A 23,571-nucleotide genomic window follows, 5' to 3' on the forward strand; every position below is an offset into this window, starting at 1 on the left:
TCTGTACTCGTTGGAGTTTAGAAGACTGAGGGGGGATCTTATAGAGACATATAAGATAATGAAGGGGCTAGATAGGGTAGAGGTAGAGAGATTCTTCCCGCTTAGAAAGGATAGCAGAACTAGAGGGCACAGCCTCAAAATAAGGGGGGGGGGGATGCAGTTTAGATCAGAGTTGAGGAGGAACTTCTTCACTCAAAGGGTGGTGAATCTCTGGAATTCTCTGCCCATTGAAGTGGTGGAGGCTACCTCGCTAAATATATTTAATTCACGGGTAGATAGGTTTCTGATAGACAAGGGAATTAAGAGTTATGGGGAGAAAGCAGGAAAGTGGAACTGATCCACCAGATCAGCCATGATCTTGTTGAATGGCGGAGCAGGCTCGAAGGGCTAGATGGCCTACTCCTGCTCCTATTTCTTATGTTCTTATTCTTAAATAAACGTCTTTTGATAAAAGCTCTCTAGTGGGTCGTTTGAATGATACCTGGACTGAACATATTATGCTTACCTGTGTCAAAATTCGAAGTACAAAACTTATGATCTAGACCAGCGGTCTCCAAACTCCGATCTGGATGTGGCCTGTTACGGGCCGGAGTTTGGAGACCCCTAATCTAGACTGACTTCATAAAACACCTTGGAATTTCTGACCTGAATAATAGCAGGTATAACTAATTGTTCTTTTTACTCCAACCTCCAACTATGTGATTGTTTCATTTGTACTGAAGCTTGGAGTCCCACCTATGATAACTTGCAAATGTTTAAATATATTTCAACAAATAGTTTTAAAATATGGCTAGGAACATGACAAACATGGCTATAAAGATGATCAAGTTCCCAGATTTCCTAACCATTTGTACCCACAATGTAACATCACATCGAATTTGACCCATATACATATTAGTGGGGAGCAGTTGTAAACCCTGCAGATAGGAACCACTCCCAGCAAAGTTGGGGGTTGGGGGGAGAGATGCGAGTGGGCCTGGAGACTACCGTCATGGGTTCTCTAATCATATGGAAGCTGATTACACCAAAAAAAGGTGTCAGAAACTCTAATCTCGCATAGGCCTCCTGCTGTTATGTCCCAGGCTGAGAGAATCCTGGCCTCTAAATTTTAGGAGAATTTAAATTGGCAGCATCCCGACCTGTTCTTTATATAGCATTATTCACTCTTAATTTATTCAAAATATGTACTTCCCCCATGGAAAGACTGCCTCCGTTTTCCACCGATGCTGATTTTTAATTGATCGTTTAAGGTTTGAGGCTTGAGGTGATTAGCACTTCATTCCTTTCTGGGGAAGGGCTTGATCATGCCAGCATATGTTTGAGATCACAGACTCGTGACAGGTGTGTCATGATTCAGGTCAAGTGTTTTATGGAACCTGCCATGATCATAAGTTTTGCATCTTGAATTTGGCTAGGATAAGCGTGATAGGTTTCACTTCAGGTATGATTCAATGACCCACTAGGAAGCTTTTATCAAACAAAGTTTATTTAAGAATATAGTTAACATGTATAATAAGAATATTAGCAATAACTTCTATCAATTACAAACAACACTAGAACGACCACGATAATGTATAACCCTTAATGAATATAGGAGCTGTCCCAAACAAACCAATCCCATAAACAAGACTCTTCAAACAGGTTCAATACAACATAGACTAATACTCATGTGAAACTGGAATTGAATCCTTTGGATGAAGTCAGCAGTTCTCTGTATAGACTCAGAACAGTTTGAAGCTAGAACAACTTCCCGAAACACCAGGACTCTAGACAAGCCACCAACAGCAGATTCCCCACTTCAGAAAAGTAAGACCCTGCTTTCAGATGAACAGCAGAATTTCCAACCCTAGGGGGAAAGAGAGAGAGAGACTTTTCATCTTGATGCCCCTTCTAAAACTAAAACTCATACTAAATGGCAGCTCAAACTGAAAACGAAAGAACACGTCACCTGACCTGCCAACCAGTTTTTTTCCCCCCTAACAATGCAGTCAGAAACATCCCAGTAAAAATAAACAAATCCAGTTTAAGCAGCAATAAAAAGACTTCTCTGGACAAACCGGTGCCATAATGAGAAATCAACTGAAGCCAAAAAGACTGTTTACCACTGCAGAAAAATGTGACTTAGAAAAAGCATCTCATAAAGGTTCACAACAGACTTGTACCTTCAGTCTAGTTCTGCAACTGCAAGAGTACAATATTTCTTAAATCTTCAAGTGATTATTTTTATATGCTTTATGAAGAAATACTGATATGTCATTTCTCCACAGAGGGACAGACATGCAGTGACTTGGAATGTTCCTGGTGGAGTTTCTTTCAACTTATGAAGTGGGCTGTTCCAGCATTTCTCTACTTTGTGGATAATTTGATTGCCTTTTACGTGCTTATCTACCTCCAACCAGTAAGTTTTTTTTAGAGAAAACCTTAATCACAGAGATGCATCCTCTTGTATTATTACAAAAAAAGACTTAAGTAAGTTGTACAGTTTGTAAATGTGTAGAAGAGATTATCCACCCAGTATCTGACCAACCTTTACACTCAATCAACACCACTGTAACAGATTGCAGGTTTCTGTTTAGTGAAACTAAACTTCTTACACGCCTTCATTAATCGAGGGATTGAGTTTAGGAATCGGGAGGTAATGCTGCAACTTTATAAGACCCTTGTCAGGCCTCACTTGGAGTACTGTGCGCAGTTCTGGTTGCCTCACTATAGGAAGAACGTAGAAGCTATTGAAAGGGTACAGAGGAGATTTACAAGGATGTTGCCTGGACTGGGAGGCACGCCTTATGAAGTTAGGTTGAGGGAGCTGGGACTCTTCCCTGGAGAGACGAAGGTTGAGAGGCGACCTGATAGAAGTTTATAAAATGTTGAGAGGAATAGATAGGGTGGATTCTCAGAGGCTATTTCCCCGGGTTGAAATGGTCGCTACGAGAGGACACAGATTTAAGGTGCGGGGAGGCAAGTACAGAAGTGATGTTAGGGGTAAGTTTTTCACTCAGAGGGTGGTGAGTGAATGGAATCAGCTGCCGTCAGTGGTGGTGGAGGTGAACTCGCTGGGGTCTTTTAAAAGACTTCTGGATGAGTATATGGGATTTAATGGGATTGGGGGTTATAGATAGGTCTATGGATTGGTAGGTGTTGATGTGATCGGCGCAACTCGTGGGCCGAAGGGCCTGTTTGTGCTGTGGTGTTCTATGTTCTATGAAACCTTGCGATGTGAAAATTCCTGCTGTGTTTGCCTACAATGCAAGAATGACTACAAAGGTGCATGGTATCAAATTTTGTAAACTCTTCAGTGAAGTGTCCCTTTCTACTATGCTAAAGGTGCTATTTAATTGTGCATTGTACCTTTTTGTTTGGTATTCAATGTTGACATCTTAGAACCAAGTTTAAAATCTGCCCTGGCTGAAACCCCTGCTTTCTGGATGCAAAATACATTAGCAAAATTGGGAAACAGTAGTCAGGGACTCATAACCTACCTAATTGGATACTAGCTGGCTGATATGAGGAATGGAAATACTCTTCTGTGATTATGGTTGGACAGGATAGAAGACACTTTGCAGTTAGAAAAAGCCTGAAAGTGCGCGACACTGGAACTGGTAGCCAAAATCCATTTTTCAGTTTCCTCACTAATCTCCTACATCTTCCAAAATAGAAACTTGCACAGAAAAAACCCCAGCTGCTCCCCATGTTTTATCCTATTCCAAGTCCTGCTGATTCATAATCTGGTACCCTACATTGCCACTCAGTTCTCCCCACCCTGGCATTGCAGCTCGACTGTTTTTATTCAGTACACTTTCCCAATATTGGTGTGAGAATCCAAAACGACATACTTTTTAACATAAATATGTTCAGTGGAGCTTGTTTTAAAATATTGCGTTAAAAGCATGCTTCACCTTGAGGTGAATTGATCACCTTTAGAAGTTTCTGCTAATTACATTTGTTTGCAGGCCTTTGAGGAGGCTCAAAAGATTGAACTGGGATATTTGGGAGTAGAGGTGTCAATGGACACTGTCAGTTGGATAATTTAATACTGAACGGTGTTATTTTGTAACAAAGATTTGCATTTACGTGCTATCAAATAGCAAAGTATTTCACATACTGTGAATTATTTGAAATACAGTGAGTATTGGAGACAAACATGCGAGTATTTTGCACCTACTAAGATCCTAAGCTGTAGTAAATGATTTACACTTTATAGTGCTTTTTATGACTAGAGCATCACAAGGGACTTTACAATCAGTAATATACCTTGGAAATGTTGTCAATGTTGTAATAAAGGAAATATAATGAGGTAAATGATCGATTAATTTAGGGCAATATAAGACAATGAAGCATAATCTAAAATTAGAGCCCAGATATTTTGGGAGTGAAATTAGAAAACCCTTGTTCACATAAAGGGTAGTAGAAGTTTTGGAACTCTTACGCAACAGCAATTGATGCTAGATTGCTATCAATGCTGGATCAATTGTTATATTTAAATTTGAGATTGAGACCCGAGATGCAATAAGAAGGGTTGTAATTCGTAAGTTCATAAGATATAGAAGCAGAATTAGGCCATTTGGCCCATCGAGTCCACTCTGCCATTCAATCATAGCTGATATGCTCCTCATCCCCATTTTCCTGCCTTCTCCACATAACCTTTCAACCCATTACCAATTAAAAATCTGTCTAACTCCTCCTTAAATTTACTCACTGTCCCGGCATCCACCGCACTTTGGGGTAACGAATTCTACAGATTCACAACTCTTTGGGAGAAGTCATTTCATCTTAACTCTGTTTTAAATTTATTACCCCTTATCCTAAGTCTATGACCTCTCATCATATAATGCCCCACCAGCAGAAGCATCAGCTCCACGACTACTTTATCCATACCTTTTATCATCTTGATCAATTTGATCTCCCCTCATTCTTCTAAATTCCATAGAATAAAGGCCTAAACTGTTCAATTTCTCTTCCTATGACAAACCCTTCATCTCTGGAATCAATCTAGTGAACCTCCTAATTGTAATTGCGCATATGCGATGGAAACTGATTTGCTGCGACCTTGCCAGTTCACAAATGGCCTGTTTATGGTGATGACTTTTTTTGTGTGTCAAAGTGTATATCACTTATTTTGGAAGAAAATCTTTTTTTGTAACTTGTACTTGTTGTTTTGTGCCAGTTTAAATACTGTAGTATCTAGGAAATTAATGTTTTTCTTGTCAGCAGTGGCTCTAAGTTTGATGGTGATGATTATTGAACATATTGATTAATTCTTCTTAAGTCTACTTCTGTACGAGTCCAAATACCTCATGTTAACTGAAATACAGGAAGCAATATTTCTGTGTGATTGAATTTAGTGACAATGAAAAAGGAACCCCTGACAACCAAAATGTAGCCTTCAGAAACAAAAAGGTAGCCCTCGAGAAAATCTGAAAAAGAGCCCTCAAAAATAAAAGTTTGTTTGGTTCCTGTTTGGAATAAAATGAAATCTAAGACTACCAAATCAAAAATGGAAAGCACAGCAACAGTGGGAAGAGGATTTAACATTCTTTGGCCCTTATCGCCTTCATGCTGGTTTCTTAATTTATCATTCAAATAAATTCAGAATACCTTTTCCCATTGAATCATTGTTAGGATACAATTATCCCTGTGTAACCATGAAATACTTCAGTTTACCGCACAAGGAATATGCAGCTGTAACACCCAGCACTTATATCACCTAACACTTCTTGGGCTAGTGACATTTTTAACTATTGTCCTTTCAAAATTCTTTATTTTATAGACTGTAAACACGGTTCTCCAAAGCTTTACTTTTGCAGTATTTAATGAGCAATGTTAGTTCATTTTAATATACTATAATTTGCCTTAGCATTGTGAGATGACGGCTTACATTTTCCTTATGGCTAACTAGTCTTTTTTCTGGTCGGTCCTGTTTAGGCAATGGCAGTCTTGTTGTCAAATTTCGTTATTATCACAACAGCTCTTCTGTTCAGAGTTGTTCTAAAGTAAGTTGATTGAATAATTCCTGTGGCAACTTGTTAATTTGAGGGATAGCTTAACACATTTCTTTGAGGTAGTGCCGAAATTTAATGTTCAATTTATACTGCAAAGGGGTTGCCCCAATCTGGGCTTCAGGCACAACTCCATGTGGTAACTCCATGACTTCAGTGCAGCGGATGTTGGCTTTCACTGAGCTAGTCAAAAACCATGATTACTTTTTTGTTCAATTACACAATTATTAATTCAACACTAACTTGTACCAGTGGTTACAGGCGGTGGAATGGAACAAGTATGACCACTAAATCATATTTGTACCATTCCACTGCCTTGCAATACTTTCAAAATGGTCCTAATATCTACCATAGAAAATCAACAACTTATGTTTGTATAGCACCCTTAATGTGATAAAACATTCCAAGCTGCTTCACAGCAGCATTTTAAAATAAAATATGACACTGAAGGATATACTTGGTCAGATAATGAAAAACTGAGGCCAAAGAGGTAGGTTTTGTGGAGTGTCTTAAAGGAGAAAAAGCAAAGCCATAGAGCAAAGAGATGTAGGAAGGGAATTCTAGAGCTTGAGATCTTGCAACTAAGGCACAGTCATCAGTGGGAATGTTAACAAGATGTGGAGGTGCCGGCATTGGAGTGGGGTAAGCACAGTAAGAAGCCTCGCAACACCAGGTTAAAGTCCAACAGGTTTATATGGCACTAACTTTCGGAGTCTCGAGCTCCTTCATCAGGTGAGTGAGGACCTGTGTTCACGAATAGGTCATATACAGACACAAATTCAATTTACAAGATAATGGTTGGAAAGCAAGTCTTTAGAGGTAATCAAGTTTTAAAGGTACAGACAATGTGAGTGGAAAGAGGGCAGAGCACAGGTTAGAGAGGTGTATATTGTCTCCAGCCAGGACAGTTAGTGAGATTTTGCAAGCCCAGGTAAGTCGTGGGGCTTACAGATAGTGTGACATAAACCCAAGATCTTGGCTGCTCTTGGGTTCAACTGGCTCTGATAATTTGTGGTCTGATAATTTAGCAACAGGTGGACAAGCCAGGAGAGAGGTGATAGTGAGGGAGAGTGGGGTGACATCAGCAAACATGAAAATTAACATGTTTCTTTTAGATGATGGTACCAATGGGCAACATATAGCCGAGAACCAGGGGGGCTATAAGGATAGATGCTTGGGGGTCACAAATGAAAGGATAAATAGATTATGTTACCTTTTTGTAAAAAATCGAATGTGACAAAGGTGTCTCACTGAGTTTATGTACTGTTTGTTTAATAAATATAAATCCCTCCATATTAAAGAAGAGTGTGTTCTTCTCGTGCAAAAGAAAAGATTTTTTCTTACAAAATTAAACCAAAATTTAATTTTTTTAAAATTGAAGTCATCTATTTTTCCTCTGTTTCCTTTGGTGTCCCCCAACAAGCTATCCTTGACCTTCTATTTAAAACAGCCTGTTGTTGTTTTGTTAGGGGGCTAGTTATTTTTGGGAATAAAATTATGTTCTGTACTTTAAGATAGATTTTGAGGCCAATGAATTAACCAATTAGATTTGACACTGAATTCATTCTGGGTAAATGATTTTAATTTTCATCATCACACCATTCAGCTGAAAAATCAGCACAAATCAACATTAAACATTTTAAATAAATACAATTCAGTACATCAAAAGGCATGTGCAGTTTATAATGATGCAAACTATTTCCACAAAATAGGTAAGCCAACTTCAGACTTAGTAGAAGCATTAGATTTTGCATAAACCCACCCAGTTGGTATGAAATGTAACAATTGAAGCATAAGGATATATGCTTAATTAATATTTAGTAGAAAGAAATTTGACATTGAGCTATCTACCCTTTAAAAAGCAACAGTTGATTGTGGTAAGTTAATTCTAAGAGTTATCAATTTAATCTGTTTCCTTGTATGTTACCCCATGCACACAGATATTGCAGTTTCAAAGTTTAGAAGCTCAGAGTGTAATCATGCATATTTGTTCTGCTCCTACAATGAGTTATTCTATTCATTTGAATCTAATACCACATTGTATGGATTTAATAAATTAATTCTATAAGTAATTTCTCAGATAAAAATTCATAACATTAGATGGCCATCAAGTCCACAATGGGTTTGCTACCAATTTTGAAATGGAATCCCAAGTTTTTAAAATCATGCTAATTTTAGACAATAGCTGGCAATCTATAGTTAGTAAATTTGTGCTTAAAATGATTTTTAAAGTTGGTCAGGACTCCAATAGTTTTCATAATCACTGCTGAAATTGAGTCATATTTAGTATATGAGCAGAAACTTGGTAAACTGAATCACATCAAAAACACAGAGCCAACATAAGATCATGAAATTAAAGCAAGTCACCTCAGGTCCTTGTTGGGCACTTCCTCACTGATGATTACATGTTACAAATGAAAATGAAAAACTGCAAATTTCAGTCTAAGCAGAAAATGCTAGAAATACGCACCAAGTTGGTCAGAATTTGTCCAGAGACCCTACTATTTGTTCTCAACATATACTGCTTGAAGCCTTTTTCCTTTTGATTTCCAGCTTCATTAAATCATGCTGGAGTCTTTGAAAATGCTTGTGCTTTGCAAATGACAGTTTTGCAAGTGCTGTGCCAAACTGTTTTAATTCAATCAATAGATTGGCTATATTAGAAAATTCTGATTTTGTTTTCTTAAGACGTAAAGACATTTTGTTTTACAAAGTACCAGTAGTGGAGAATGAATAGCTTTTCTCATCCCTTGACATTTATGTTCTTTCACCTACATCATGCAAACAAACTGTAAAGTGCAATAATTTTTTTTCTGTTTTCCACTAGGCGGCGCCTTTCTTCAGTGCAGTGGGCATCGATTGTGATTTTATTCCTTTCCATTATAGCTCTCATAGCAGGGACTGGAGTAGCCCAACATGTGACAAGGCACACATTTAATCACAACATACATTCCAATGCTTCCAATAGCTGCATTCCATTCGTAGCATCTCAGGATAAAAATTTACAGCACCAGAAGACTATCAATTCCACCAAGATTTTACTACCAGGTTTGAAATGGGACATAAGTTCGTTAAAAAGCCTTAACATTGGTTTGGGCCATCTCTTTATAATTATACAATGTTTTATCGCTTCCATGGCTAACATTTATAATGAAAAAATGCTGAAAGAAGGAGATCAGCTGACTGAAAGTATTTTTATTCAGAATAGTAAGCTGTACTTTTTTGGAGTTATATTCAATGGTCTGATATTATTACTTCGATCTGAATCTCGCACCCACATCCAGAACTGTGGGTTTTTCTATGGACACAACCTGTTTTCTGTGTCTTTAATTTTTATTACTGCCGCCTTTGGACTGTCAGTGGCTTTTATTTTGAAATTCAGAGACAACATGTTTCATGTCCTCACTGCCCAAATAATAACTGTTATCATTACTGCAGTATCTATCTTTATATTTGACTTTAAACCTTCGATGAGCTTCTTACTTGAAGTCCCTGTGGTATTCCTGGCAATATTTATTTACAATGCCAGCAGGATAAATGACCCTGCGTATGTGCTACAGCAAGAGAGACTCAAAGTTATAAATGGTGAACTTCTGGAACGTTCCTGTGGGGTAAGTAGTCTGTATGTTCAGAAAATACCTATTATTCAAAATAAGTACAGAAGAAACAAAACCTATGTTTGCAGATGCATTGTTTACATGTTGATATGTGCTAACCAAGCTTACAGCAACTTGCATTCATTGCACTTTAGTGTTATAACTAAACTTTACAATGTGAAGTTAAAAAAAGAGATAAATATTATGTATGATATGGGTTAAAAATGAATTTTGTGCAGTAGCTGATGATCTGCGGTTATTGATTTTGTACTTGGAATTAATTTTATATCTGGCTAGGTCTCTATTTTAATAAATATTTTCCATAATCACTGCGGTAATTTGGTTATATTTAATATATGTGCAGAAGCTTGGTAAATTGAGTCACATCTGACACTGTCACAAAAGAGGGTAAAGCCAAAGCAAGTCAACTCATGCCACTCACGCTGCCACTTCCTCATGGACAGTTACATTTCACAAATAAAAATGAAGAAACCTGCAAATATCTGAACAGAAAATGCTCCAAATACATACCAAGTGAGGCAGAACATGCATAGAGGCTCCACAGTGCATTCTGTTTGAAGCTTTTTTCCTTCTGATATTTCCCCTTTTTTCTTGTGCTAAATATCGGTTTTCACATTTTTACATTTTGTAAATGTAAAGTCACCGTAGCTCCAGATGACCATAAGCACTGACTGGTGATTGCACCACCCCTTAGCTGAAGGACAAGGTTGAGAAGATGGGGCCTTCATGAATAACCTCAGCCAGTACAGGAATTGAACCCGTACTGTTGGTGTCACTCTGCATCACAAACCAGCCACCCAGCCAAATGGGTTGACCAATTCCCCAGAAGTGAAGTGAGAGTGAATGTCCTTGACTTCAAGCAGCACTTGACCGAATATGGTATAAGAACATAAACATAAGAAATAGGAGCAGGAGTAGGCCATCTAGCCCTTCGAGCCTGCCCCGCCGCCATTCAATAAGATCATGGCTGACCTGTCGTGGCTCAGTTCCACATTCCCGCTCTCTCCCCATAACCCTTAATCCCCTCGCTTATCAAAAACTCATCAACCCGCGTCTTAAAAATATTCAGCGAGGCAGCCTCCACCACCTCAACGGGCAGAGAATTCCAGAGATTCACCACCCTTTGAGTGAAGAAGTTCCTCCTCAACTCCGTTCTAAACTGCCCCCCCTTTATCTTGAGGCTGTGCCCCCTAGTCCTACTGTCCTTTCTGAGCGGGAAGAGTCTCTCCACCTCTATCCTATCCATCCCATTCATCATCTTATACGTCTCAATGAGATCTCCCCTCATTCTTCTAAACTCTAACGAGTACAAGCCTAGTTTATTCAGCCCCTCCTCATAGCTCAACGCCCTCAACTCCGGTATCAGCCTAGTAAACCTCCTCTGCACTCCCTCCAAGGCCAAAATATCCTTGCGTAAGTACGGCGACCAAAACTGCACACAGTACTGCAGCTGCAGCCTCACCAATGCCCTATACAGCCGCAGCAAGACCTCCCTACTTTTATATTCAATCCCCCTCGCTATGAAGGCCAGCATCCCATTAGCCTTCAAAGAGTCCTAGCAAAACTGGAGTCATTGGGAATCAGGGGGAAAAGCCTCTGCTGGTCGGAGTCATATCTGTCACAAAAGGTGATGATTGTGGTGATTGAAGGTCAATAATTTCTGCTCCAAGACATCACTGCAGGAGTTCAGGATAGTGTCCAAGGCACAACCATATTCAATCATCTTGAATTCACATTGTTGGTGTTGCTAACCACCTGTCCAGCCAACTGAACTAAACCGACATTTTAACATGTCTTGAACACCTCACTGAAATATTTTATCTCATCTGGCAGTTTTCAATTAACTGCTGCAATTCATTAAACCCTTTAACTTGCTCTGGATTGTCTGTTGATTTTCTTTCCCTCATTCCTTTTCCAGCTTATCTTTCAGTTGACAGTTCTAGTGAAGAGATATGCCAGAGACATTAACCTGACATTTTAATGTAGACATGACTAGGCTGTTTTGTATTTCAAGGATTTTCATTTCAGTGTTTCATGGCAGAAACTGGAAGCAGGTTATCTGCCTCCATAATCAAAGAATAGCATTTGATGTATAAAATGAAAAGTCCATCCAATTTTCATTGGTGTCCTGAATGACTTTAGCCAGCTAATCATAAAATGACAGATGCTTCATTCATTAACAATGAACAGCTTTGTGTGGTTCTCATACATGTGCAGTGTAAATATAATCAGTTAATCAGCTTCCAGATGAAACACAATTGGCTGGTCCCCATGGAGTTTGCAGTAATGGTGAGAATGCTTAATATCGTTTATCATTTGCTCCTGCATGTCCTAGTGTTCTTTGACCAAGCAGGCATTTAATCCAATCAGAGTTTCTAGCAATTGACTGCCAAATCATGCATTAGGCGCTTGAAACTGAAATAAATCAACTGTTTCTTATTTTACCATCTCTCTGTGCAATCTTTGAGACTCATTTTACCAGGCTTTCTGTACACATGAAGCTTCAACTGTGAGTGCAATAAAATGTTTAACACAAATATTATTTTACAAATTTGATAAGCATTGACAAAATAATTCCACATGGTAACCACGAGACCATCCTACTGTGCATCTTATTTTCAATTTCTGATTTGAAAATCTCGACTGCAAATACAGAAAGTTTGTGCTTCAGTTTCAAATCAAGTTAAGTTGCATTCATTGCAAGATACCCAAACAATAAGTAATTACCTTGAAGAATGGCATACTGTTAATCTGCTCAAATTTAAAAGCCAGCTTTTTTTTTATTTATTCATGGGACATGGGTATTGCTGGCAGGCCAGCATTTATTGCCCATCCCTAGTTGCAGGGTAGTTGAGAGTCAACCACATTGCTGTGGCTCTGGAGTCACGTGTAGGCCTGGCCAGGTAAGGATGGCAGATTTCCCTCTCGAAAGGACATTAGTGAACCAGATGGGTTTTTCCAGATGGTTTCATGGTCTTCAGTAGATTCTTAATTCCAGATATCTTTTATTGAATTTAAATTCCACCATCTGCTGGAGTAAGATTCAAACCCGGCTCCCCAGAACATTAGTTGAGTTTCTGGATTAATAGTCTAGCGATAATACCTCTAGGCCGTGACCTTTCCAGAAATTTAGTTTAGAAATAATTTACAAAGGTAAAGAAGGAGTTGTTCACTGTCTTATTTGTTTGAATTTTTTTTAAAGCCCTTATTCCCATTCTCAGCATGAGATCCTTCAACAGATGATCACAAGATTACTAATGAGGAAAGCCATTTGACCACCTTAGTTCATCTAATGGGAATAGAAGGATACAAGCGAAAGGTCTAGTTGGGCGCATGAGTGGTGCAGGCTTGGAGGGCCTGTTCCTGTGCTGTACTGTTCTTTGTAAACAAAATAATGCCAAATTCCTCTCCATCCCCCCACCACTGCATCCCATTAGTTCTGACACAATTCCTGATCTATCCCAGATTCACTACTTGAACTGGAAGTTCACATGTTGCTAATTCATCATGTGACAACCAAACTTCATATGTCAACTGAAGTTACTGGAGACAAGTGATCTTGCCTGGGTTGATGGATCAGCGTTCAAATTTTTTTTGGGTATTGCTCATGGTAAATTGCAGGGTTATAAGCATCAATAACTGATTGGGGAAAGTGTTACTGGAAATAAGCATGATACTTTTAATATTGAAGCGTGAAATTCTGCAGATGGTGAAAGTCTGAATGAAACAGAAAATGTTAGAAATAGTCAGCAAGCCTGGCAACATTTCTGAAGAGGGGATCAATGTTAAGCTTTAAGCTCAATGACCTTTTGCACATATGCTGTCAGAACTAAATATTTCCTGCACTCTCTGCTATATATACCTGGACACATGTAGTGTGTGTGGTGACTGAGAGTAAACACAGTTACAAAAGCTTTTAATTCAATTTAATGTAGAAAAGAGTTTTTAAAATTTCTTTTTCCGCTTGTTCAATTTTTAGGATGGTGAGGAGCTGGAGAGATTGACTAAACCAAACACAGATTCTGAAACAGAAGAAGATTCCTTCTGAAAAATTTTTCAATTTAACTTCACAAATGAATCATTTTCATAAAATGTGAATTGGTAGTTAATTTCATTGATGCATTGTTCAGGAAATGCAAATAAGCCTCTATGTCCACATTGTTAACCCTTTCTAGGAACTTTCAGCTTCAAGAAATCAAATGGATAACATTGTACTTTACCAACCTGGTCACTATAATAGCCTACCGATCAGTAATTTGGCTGTAGATTGGACTAACTCGTAAAAATCACACAATTGAATTACCTTGATTCAGGCTCTGCAGCCAGGACTAAAGAAATGATGCTCATTCTCCATTTAGTTTCCAACTGCCTCAGTCCTTTTGTGGACTTTTGAGTGGCAACTTAAGGTTACAGTGTTCCCCTTTATAAAGGACCTGTATCCGGTAGGAGCAGTGTAAGCCAGCACCAAGCCTCTTCAACCAATCGTAAAGAAGAATCCTTAATGAGACATATAAAGTTTAAACCATCAAGTATTTTTTACAAATATAGTGAATGTAAGATTATGTAGAGAAAGCAAAACAAAATAAGGGTAAGAAATATAGGGTTCAGAGAGAGAAAGATAAGATAAAGGAAAATACTTGATTTTTAAAGTCTTCAATGATCAAAAATTGGAGACTGTTCATCATTAGTTAAAATTTAACATGTTTAAAATTTTCTGAAATCTGAATGTGCAAGTCTGAACACTCTTGTGTTCAATTGATAACTAGCTGCAAGAACCATAACTTCACACTCTCCGTGTACTTGTCTCTTGGCAAGATGCGGTTTGATGAAACTGATGTAATTGGCCTTTTACTGCTCCTGTACTGACACCAGGAAATGCTACAAGATTTACTCCATAATAGTAGAAAATGGTGATACAAAATCCCAGCCATTATGTATCCTCTCTACTATGGTTCTTATTCCATCATATAAAGTAACATTTCTTGTTATTTCATTGTAACAATCATTTGAGCAATACCTAAACTTTAAATAAATCATGAAAGAATGATTGAACTAAACCTGGAGAGCCAGTGTTTTATCTGACTCTTTGAAATTACATTGAAAAAAAGTGTACTTGATTGTGCAAATATACTGCTTGAAGATTCTGTGGAGTAGTTCAATGTCCATTCCATTCTCCTCATCTTGGTCTTTTTTGTTGATAGCCTTTCTAATATAGGTTAGTTCTAATACTATTAATTATTTGTGAAATCAGGTGATACAATCCTTGAGTTTATTGAAGAATTCAGTGTTTATTTGTTAATGCAATGTGCCACTGTGTTGAGTAGTTCTGGAATGTTTTATATGAGATATTAACTGGACTAAATTGAAGATGAAAAGTAAACTTAAAAGTAAGTGCATTTAATAAGTACAAGAAAACCTAATTCAAAGCTTAAATGGGTTTAAAATTAAAATTAAATGACTTGATGAGAGTACTTTGACTATGTTTCTAAAAATTCTTTCAGTTGATGCTGTTGGTAATTTTTAGGAAATACTATGTGAATTTACATTTGTAATGCTTATTTTCACAAGGAGATGTTAATTGATTTGTGCAAACAGTTCTTTTTTACTGACTGAAAAGCTGTGGAGAAAGAGATCTTGTGACGCAGAGATAGCATCCCCCACACTTCAGGCTGTGTACATAAATTGGCCAAACAGGTTGATTATCAGATTAAATTCATCCAATATGCCTGATGGCTTCAGGCAGTAAAGAGCAGGCAAGTTTCCTGGTCAGCCATACTGTAGAAGGCAATGGTAAACCACTGCAGTGTTTTACCAAGTTTAATCATGGACCAATCCAATCAAAGCTGCCAAGGACATGGTACCTAAAAGAGGCGGAATCGACGTTTCCACTGCATTCTTATCAAACAAGTGCATGAGACAATATGGAAACAGCAAAACTGACACCACACAAACCCAACAGCTTCTGAATAGATTTGAACTGAGAAACCTGAAATTTTGGGTGGAATTCTCCCGAAAAAATTCAAAATGTTAAATTCACTGGAAAACTGGAGTAATTCGCGCTGTTTTTTTCAGGGGGGGTTCACACTAGAATGTCCCACACTCAGTGCAATGCAGAGGCCATCAGCATGAATATCATTAGATTTCATGGCGGGTGGGGGGGGCTATTCCTATCCAGGAGACTGAAACCAGCAGATCTCTGCCCATACACAGTGGCTCCAAACTGACAACCTCCCATTTACTGGCCAGCCTGGGACTCCTGCAGTACTGCCACACACCACCGCCCCCCCCACAGCCCACTCAGATCACTGGCTTCCCTCCTGCCTGTACTGATTGCAATACAGAGTGGCAGTGGGACCACCCACCATCACCAATTGCCACCTAGGTCCTGCCCCCTTGGCATTGTCCCATGCCCCTTGGAGAGTGCCAGATGGCACAAGGTGGCACTGTCAGAGTGTCCATGCCCAAGTGGCACCACCGCCTGACCCTCTGGGGAACCCTGATTGCCCCCCTTCACTCCAGTGGGGTCAGACCGCTGGTTCCCCAAAAGTGGGAAGCTACCGTAATCCCTGCTGAAGTGAAACACTCTGGCACAAGGGCGGGGTGGAGGGGGTGGGGTGATGAAGGCTAGCGAGCACGGAGACTTCAGTCCCAGTCTCACTAATTACAATTAGATTTAAATAAAGATTTAAATTACTTACCTGTCTTCCTGCTGGTTTCCAGCATGGATCTGACGGTGCTGGAAATCTGGTGTTGGGAGATGGACGTGCAACGGGAAAGCATGTGTGAATCTTGCACGTGCCTGGCTGTGAGATTCTCCCACCCGGCTGCACTAGAAAATTAGCATGGCAGGTGGGAGAATCGCTCCCCGCCCCCCCCCCCCCCCCCCCCCCCCCGCAAATATTAATGCTGGAAGTACTCAGCAGGTCTGGCAGCATCTGGGGAAAAAGACCTTAATGTTACTCTTTCTCTCTCCAGAGTACACGTGTGACAGAATTTGTGTAGAACAGCAGGTCAGGAGTTTGGAATCTTTAGTGAATTATCTGCAATAATAGATTTCTTTTATACAGAAAAAGATGCTAAAACCGGTGTACTGTGCAATGAACGCCTCACATTACTGAGATGTTTAATTGACACCATTTTGGAGGGAGCACTCATTCTGGACTTTCTTAATTCCATGCCGTAACACCTATGCAAAATACATGTTATTGTACCTTGGGTTTGGTCTTCCTGTTTAAATCACAGAAAAGTAGCATATAGATTCAGTAAGGATTAGGAAGGAAAATGGAATGTGAAGGGAATAGCGTTTAAAAGTAGGAAAGTTGCTGCAGCTACACTGGTCCTTAGATCACATCTGATATACTATGTACAATTTTGGAAGCATACAGTTGCATTGGAAGCAGTTTGGAGAAGGTTTCACTTGACTGATTTCTGGGTTGAAGGAATTATCTTAGGAAAGATTGAGTATGTTGAGCAGTGGTTGGCACTGCTGTGTCACAGTACCAGGGTCCCAGGTTCAATTCTGGCCCCAGATCACTGCCTGTGTGGAGTTCGCACGTTCTTGCCTCTCCTCCGGGTCTCCAGAGTCCAAAGCCTTCCCACAGTCCAAAGATGCGTGGGTTAGGTTGATGGGTCAATTTAGCATGGCCATAGTGTTGGGAAATTAGCAGGGTAAATGTGTGGGAATAGGGCCTGAGTGGGATTGTGGTCAGTACAGACTTGATGGGCCAAATGGCCTCCTTCTGTACTGTAGGGATTATATGATTCATCTATTATGTTGGGTCTATAGTCATTGGAGTCTAGAAGAAGAGATGGGGGGTAATCTTATTGCAATAGATAACATCCTGAGTGGACTTGACAGGGTAGATGTTAAGAGAATGTTTCCCTTTGGGGAGGAGCTAGAACGAGATGACACAGTTTTAGAATTAGTGGTCTCCTTTTTAAGACAGAGGAGAATGTTTTTCTGAGAGTCAAAGTGGAATTAAGGCCAGCCATTATCACTGAATGGTGAAGCAGGATTGAAGGGCCAAATGGCCTACTGCTGCTTGTAGTTCTTGTGTTTGTCACTTCAGTCTTTTTCTTTGTACTTGCAGAATGAAATGACATAATAGAAACGTAAGCATTTTACATGGGAACAAATCAACAGAAAACAGTCTGGAAGGCAAAAAGTTAAAAAGAAAATGAAGTGCAGACTATCAAATTGTTTGACATTTTGTTTCTCAAATCCTTTTGGCAGTAATTTTACTTTCCCCAAAAATTTAAATAAGCAGGATTCAAAGTAAGTTTTCTAACATTTCTTAAATGACTATTTTGTAATAAATGATTAAATTTACATGATTTGCCTTCTGTATTTAATTGTGATGTTCAATTTTTTTACTTGGAATTCTTTCTCTCTTCCAAAAGCCTGGTGTTGGAATTGACTTTTCTCCCATTTACACTGCAACCTCACTCTGAGCCATGTGTCACAGCCGCTCTGCTATATGGGACTGAATAGGAAATGATCCAGCAGCCTTTGCGTTCTGCACCAGCAACAGAATTGTTTACCAGTACAATCTACCATACACTTAACCTCTCCCTTAGAAGTTTATTTATTTGCGTCACAAGTAGGTTTATATTAAGTTACAGTGAAAATCCCCCAGTCACCACAGTCCAGCGCCCGTTCGGGTGTGAGGGAAAATTTAACATAACCAATACACCTAACCAGCAGGTCTTTCAGATTGTGGGAGGAAACTGGAGCACCTACAGGAAACCCATGCAGACACGGGAAGAACAAGCAGATTCCACACAGACAGTGACCCAAGCCAGGAATCAAACCCCGGTTCCTGCTGCTGGGAGGCAGCAGTGCTAGTTATCATGCCGCCCTTATCAAGCCACATGATCAACTGTTGGTCAATGAGGAATGCAGGAGCAGCACTGAGCATTCCTGCAAATGAGATGCTAACTTGGTGAAACTGCAATGCAGAATTATATGTATACTCAACATTGGAAGTAGCATTACTATAGGCAAAAGTAAGCAATCCCACAACCAACAAATCATGTGAAGTAAAACACTTGATGCTGCCCATCTTGCTGAGTACTTCCAGTACTTCCTTGCTGGACCCAGAAATGCCAGGTCCCAGCTTTATGTTATAGTTTCTAGGATTGCTCAGCAAGCTGGGTAGCATCTAGTGAGGAAAAAAATCATTGATCTGAAATGTTAACTTTTTTTTCTCCACTGATGCTGAGGATTTCCAGCATTTTCTGTTATTTCAAGTTTAGCGTTTTTGCTTTTGATTATGTGAAAGTTTTATTGTCATACAGATGCTAGCAAAAGGTGATGAACAATTCTGGGAACTGACAAGAACAGGAGACGCCATGAGCACCATCATCCTCAACGGGAACTTGGTAGTAGAATCAAGCACATAAGTGCAGAAGACAAGGTTGATGTATTTGTGGCCATCATTAGTCAGAAATGTTGATTGGATAAACTTGTTTGGCAGCAATTAGGGCAAGACCCAGAAATGCCAGGTCCCAGCTTTATGTTATAGTTTCTAGGATTGTCATGTTGAGGGGTGGGGTTGTTGAGTCAATGACATCAGAAGCTCATACTTTGCAGGCCAGATAAGGACACCAAAACTGCATGTAATACTCCAGGTGTGCCCTCACCAACATATTACAATTGCAGCAGATGACAAGGAATAGAAGGATAGATTTTGATTTTTGGTGAGGTTCATAGCCATCACCCTGAGTCCTTGGAAACCCATGAACTTCAGGTGACATTGACAAAATTTAGAAGATTTATTGGTTGTGAATTGTAATACTTCTAAAACCCTGTAGATGGCACTAAATGCTTTTTCTGCAGTGACTTAATTTATTCTGTAGAAAACTAACCTAGACTTCTGGGCACGAAAGGGGTATTACGAGAGAGCTGGAGTTTGGGGTTGAAATAGAGGATCAGCCATGATCATATTGAATGGTGGGGCAAGCACGAAGCCTATTTCTTCGATGGCCTATTACTATTCTTTATGTTTCTAAACTTTTCTATATTGCACTCAACGTGATGAGACATTGGAATGCTTTTCATCCAGGGTTTGACTATAAAAGCAATTTCTGTGCAGAAGATCCCAAACTTTATCTGTGCCCATGGCATTGCTGTTGCTAAATTGGTGCAGCTTTTAGTCACCCCTGCCTGGAAAAATGCACTGGATCAATTTAATGATGCGTAGAAGTGTTCTGTGCTGCTTTCAGAACCTTGCTGTAAAGTGCTTGGGAAAATGAGATAGAGCATACAACATGCCTGTTCCACAGCAGCCCAACCATTGGCCCTTAATGGGGCTAATGGATGACACTGGAATGATAGAAAAGATTTTTCCTATCTTCTCCTTTGTATTATGGCAAAACAGGTTTCTCCACAAAAGTTCTCAGTAATCCTGCACCTTACACTCCCAGCCCAGGATATATCTGAAGGTGGCTGCCATAGAATGTTAAAGCACAGAAATGGATATTAGTCTCATTTTTCTATGCTGGTGAACCCACAGAGCTGATGCCACCAGCCTGCTCACTCCCCATGTCCTTTATTTCTTTCCCTTCTTTGTCACAAAACACATTACCATTAAAAGTAGATTAATGGAGCCAGTTTCAATAATAGTAGATGGTATTTTTTCCATGCTCTAAACATTCTCAGTGAAATGCAAGCTTTGGTAACATCCTTTTGAGGTTCTGCCTTACGTATTCAAAACAAACTGTGACCTAGCATAAAATTAAATAAGTAAGCCAGGTAAAGCCTGAAAACACTCTGAACCAGTTGCCAGACATGAACAGGGAAGTCTGATGGGAGAGGAAATAATTAACTCCATCTTTGTTTCACGACCTGTCAAACCAGTGGACGTTTTCCATCAACCACACCTTTGATTTTCCATAAGTGAAACATCAACATGGCATTTTCTGAATACCACATTTCCTGGCTTTAACTCGCTCCGTTGGATGTTAGATATTCTGAGTCAGAAGGTAAAGGTTCAAATACCATTCCCTAAGCCTAACATCAGTCAATATAGAAAGTATATTACACTTGGTCTTCCGGGTGACATGTTAAACTGTCACAGCTGAGTGGTTCAGACTGATAGTAAAGATTATCTGACACTATTCAACGCATTAGTTTGGTGCCCAAGGCTACATTCTTCCATTGGTGAATTCAATCATAACTGATTAACTGATCATTCATTTTGTGAGACCTTTCTGCATGTAGGATAGCTGAAAATGTTCATTGCATCAAAATAATTCAATATTATTATAGCCTTTCCTGTTATTTTCAACATACCCCTTTCATGCTGTTCCTAGTCAGTCGCTGCAAAGTAGCCACTAATCAACTGTCAGAAAGTTACTGCTTGAATCCATGCCCATCTTTCCAGAACTCTATGTCTGAATCTTACCAATCAGGTTTTTGTTCCTGCAACAGATCTGAAAATGTTCTTATCAAAGTCATAAATTATACTCTTCTTGTCTGCAACCATTTTAAACTACCATTCTTGACCTGGCTGCAACCTTTGACATGATTAGAAACAAAGAAATAGAAGCAGGAGTCGGCCGTTCAGCCCTTCAAGCCTGCTCCACCATTCATTTCAATCATGTCTTATCATCAAATTCAATATCCTGATCCCCCCTTCCCCTCATATCCTTTGATCCCTTTAGCCCCAAGAGCTATATCCAATTTCTTCTTCAAATCAGACATATTGGCCTTAACTACTTTCTGTGGTTCTGAATTCCACACATTCATCACCCTCTGGGTGATGAAATTTCTCCTCACCTCAGTTCTAAAAAGATTTACTCCTTATCCTCAAACTATGAACCCTAGTTCTGGACTCACCCACCATTGCAAACATTCTTTCTGAAACAACCCTGTTAGAATTTTATAAGTTTCTATGAGAGCCCCTCTCACTCTTCTAAATGCTAGTGAATATAATCCTAACCAACTTAGTCTATCCTCATATGACAGACCTGCCATCCTAGGAATCAGACTGGTAAACCTTTGCTGTACTCCCGCTATAGGAAGGATGTCCTTCCTCAGATAAGGACACCGAAACTGCATGCAATACTCTAGGTGTGCCCTCATCAACATTTTACAATTGCAGCAAAACATCCCTATCCCTATACTCAAATCCTCTCGCAATGAAGGCCAACATACCATTTGTCTTCTTTGCTGCCTGCTGTACCTGTGTGCTTATTTTCAGCAACTGATACACAAGGACTCCAAGGTCTCATTGAGTATTCATCTCTGTCAAATTACACCCATTCAGGTAACAATCTGTCTTCGTATTATTGTTACCAAAGTGGATAACCTAAGAACATAAGAAATAGGAGCAGGAGTAGGCCATCGAGCCCTTCGAGCCTGCCCCGCCATTCAATAAGATCATGGCTGATCTGTTGTGGCTCAGTCCCACTTTCCAGCCTTCTCCCCATAACCCTTAATCCCCTTGCCTATCAAAAACCTATCTACCTGCGTCTTAAATATATTTAGCGAGGCAGCCTCTACCACTTCAACAGGCAGAGAATTCCAGAGATTCACCACCCTTTGAGTGAAGAAGTTCCTCCTCAACTCCGTTCTAAACTGCCCCCCCTTATCTTGAGGCTGTGCCCTCTAGTCCTACTGTCCTTTCTGAGCGGGAAGAGCCTCTCCACCTCTATCCTATCCATCCCATTCATCATATATGTCTCAATGAGATCTCCCCTCATCCTTCTAAACTCTAACGAGTACAAGCCTAGTTTATTCAGCCTCTCCTCATAGTTCAACCCCCTCAATTCCAGTATCAGCCTAGTAAACCTCCTCTGCACTCCCTCCAAGGCCAAAATATCCTTGCGTAAGTGTGGCGACCAAAACTGCACAGAGTACTCCAGCTGCGACCTCACCAGTGCCCTGTACAGTTGCATTTATCCACATTGTACTGCATCTGCTATGCATATGCCCACACACTCAGCCTGTCCAAATCATGCTGAAGGATCTCTGCATCCATCTCACAGCTCACCCTCCCACCCAACTTTATATCATCTGCAAATTTGGATATAATACATTCAGTTCCCTCTTCCAAATCATTAATTCATAATGTGAACTGTTAGGATCCTAGTACAAATCCCTGTGGAACCCCACTAGTCACTGACTGGCAATCAGAAAAAGACCTATTTATGCCAACTCTTTGCTTCCTATCTGCTAACCCCCTGTGGCCAAACGGGTCCTCTAGAATGGTGTTTTGTAAAGCACTCTGGGACAGTTGGGCAAGAAACTAAACTGACAGGCTGCAGTTTAAAGACAGAGACAAATGGGCTGCAAGCCTGACGAGTGAATAAACAGGATATGGGTCATCTCCAGGATGAAAGAGACTTTATAGTCACACTGGGTTGTGTACCAGACATAAGGGCACTGTGAACCTTTATTTAGGAGGGAGGTATGTGACCTATGTGCCTCCAGCACTTACAGACATGGCTGTTGGGGACACACCCAGAGACCGGTGTGGTAGCACCTGACTGGACTCTTATCAATTAGGGGGATCAAGTCCTGATCAATTGATTGGCAATGGCCAGAAAAGGGCATGAAACCAAACGGGGTATAAAGGGTGCTGCACAACCAGGAATCTCTCTCTCTCTCTGACCCCACGAACAAGCTACAACAATGGTAACCATCGCCAGCACGAAGAGAGCCACCACGCCCGGGAAGGAAGGAAGGAAGACCAGAGCCAGAGTACCACACCAGACCAAAGGACCAGGCTACACAGAGGACTATCAAGACCAGCACACAGATAAAGGCCAATATCTGCAAAGTTAAGTCAAGGTCTTGTATTGGACTTGAACTTTAGTATTTTTCTGTAAGATAACTTTTTTGTGGTTCGACTGTAGGGACCCTAAACTTTTCTCTAACTTTTCTTTGTTTAAGATACTTCTTAAAGGCTACCTCTTTGAGCTAGCTTTTGTTTGTCTGGCCTAATATCACTTTA

At 39.9% G+C, this 23,571-nt stretch overlaps 1 protein-coding gene across 2 annotated transcripts in view; it reads left to right on the forward strand.

Moving 5' to 3' along the window:
* slc35a5 (solute carrier family 35 member A5) overlaps window positions 1-15,090 on the forward strand; it is a 32,397-nt gene extending 17,307 nt beyond the window's left edge. For both annotated transcript variants that reach the window (XM_080203820.1, XM_080203821.1), the window contains 4 exons: window positions 2,268-2,398; window positions 5,923-5,990; window positions 8,824-9,607; window positions 13,593-15,090. In XM_080203820.1, coding sequence (XP_080059946.1) covers window positions 2,268-2,398; window positions 5,923-5,990; window positions 8,824-9,607; window positions 13,593-13,661 — 1,052 coding nt within the window. In that variant the 3' untranslated portion in view covers window positions 13,662-15,090. The remainder of the gene's footprint in view (window positions 1-2,267; window positions 2,399-5,922; window positions 5,991-8,823; window positions 9,608-13,592) is intronic.
* Window positions 15,091-23,571: the final 8,481 nt, after the last annotated feature.

This window comes from Carcharhinus amblyrhynchos, chromosome 15, assembly GCF_965287045.1.
Source record: "Carcharhinus amblyrhynchos chromosome 15, sCarAmb.v2.hapA, whole genome shotgun sequence".
Lineage (NCBI taxonomy): Eukaryota > Metazoa > Chordata > Chondrichthyes > Carcharhiniformes > Carcharhinidae > Carcharhinus > Carcharhinus amblyrhynchos.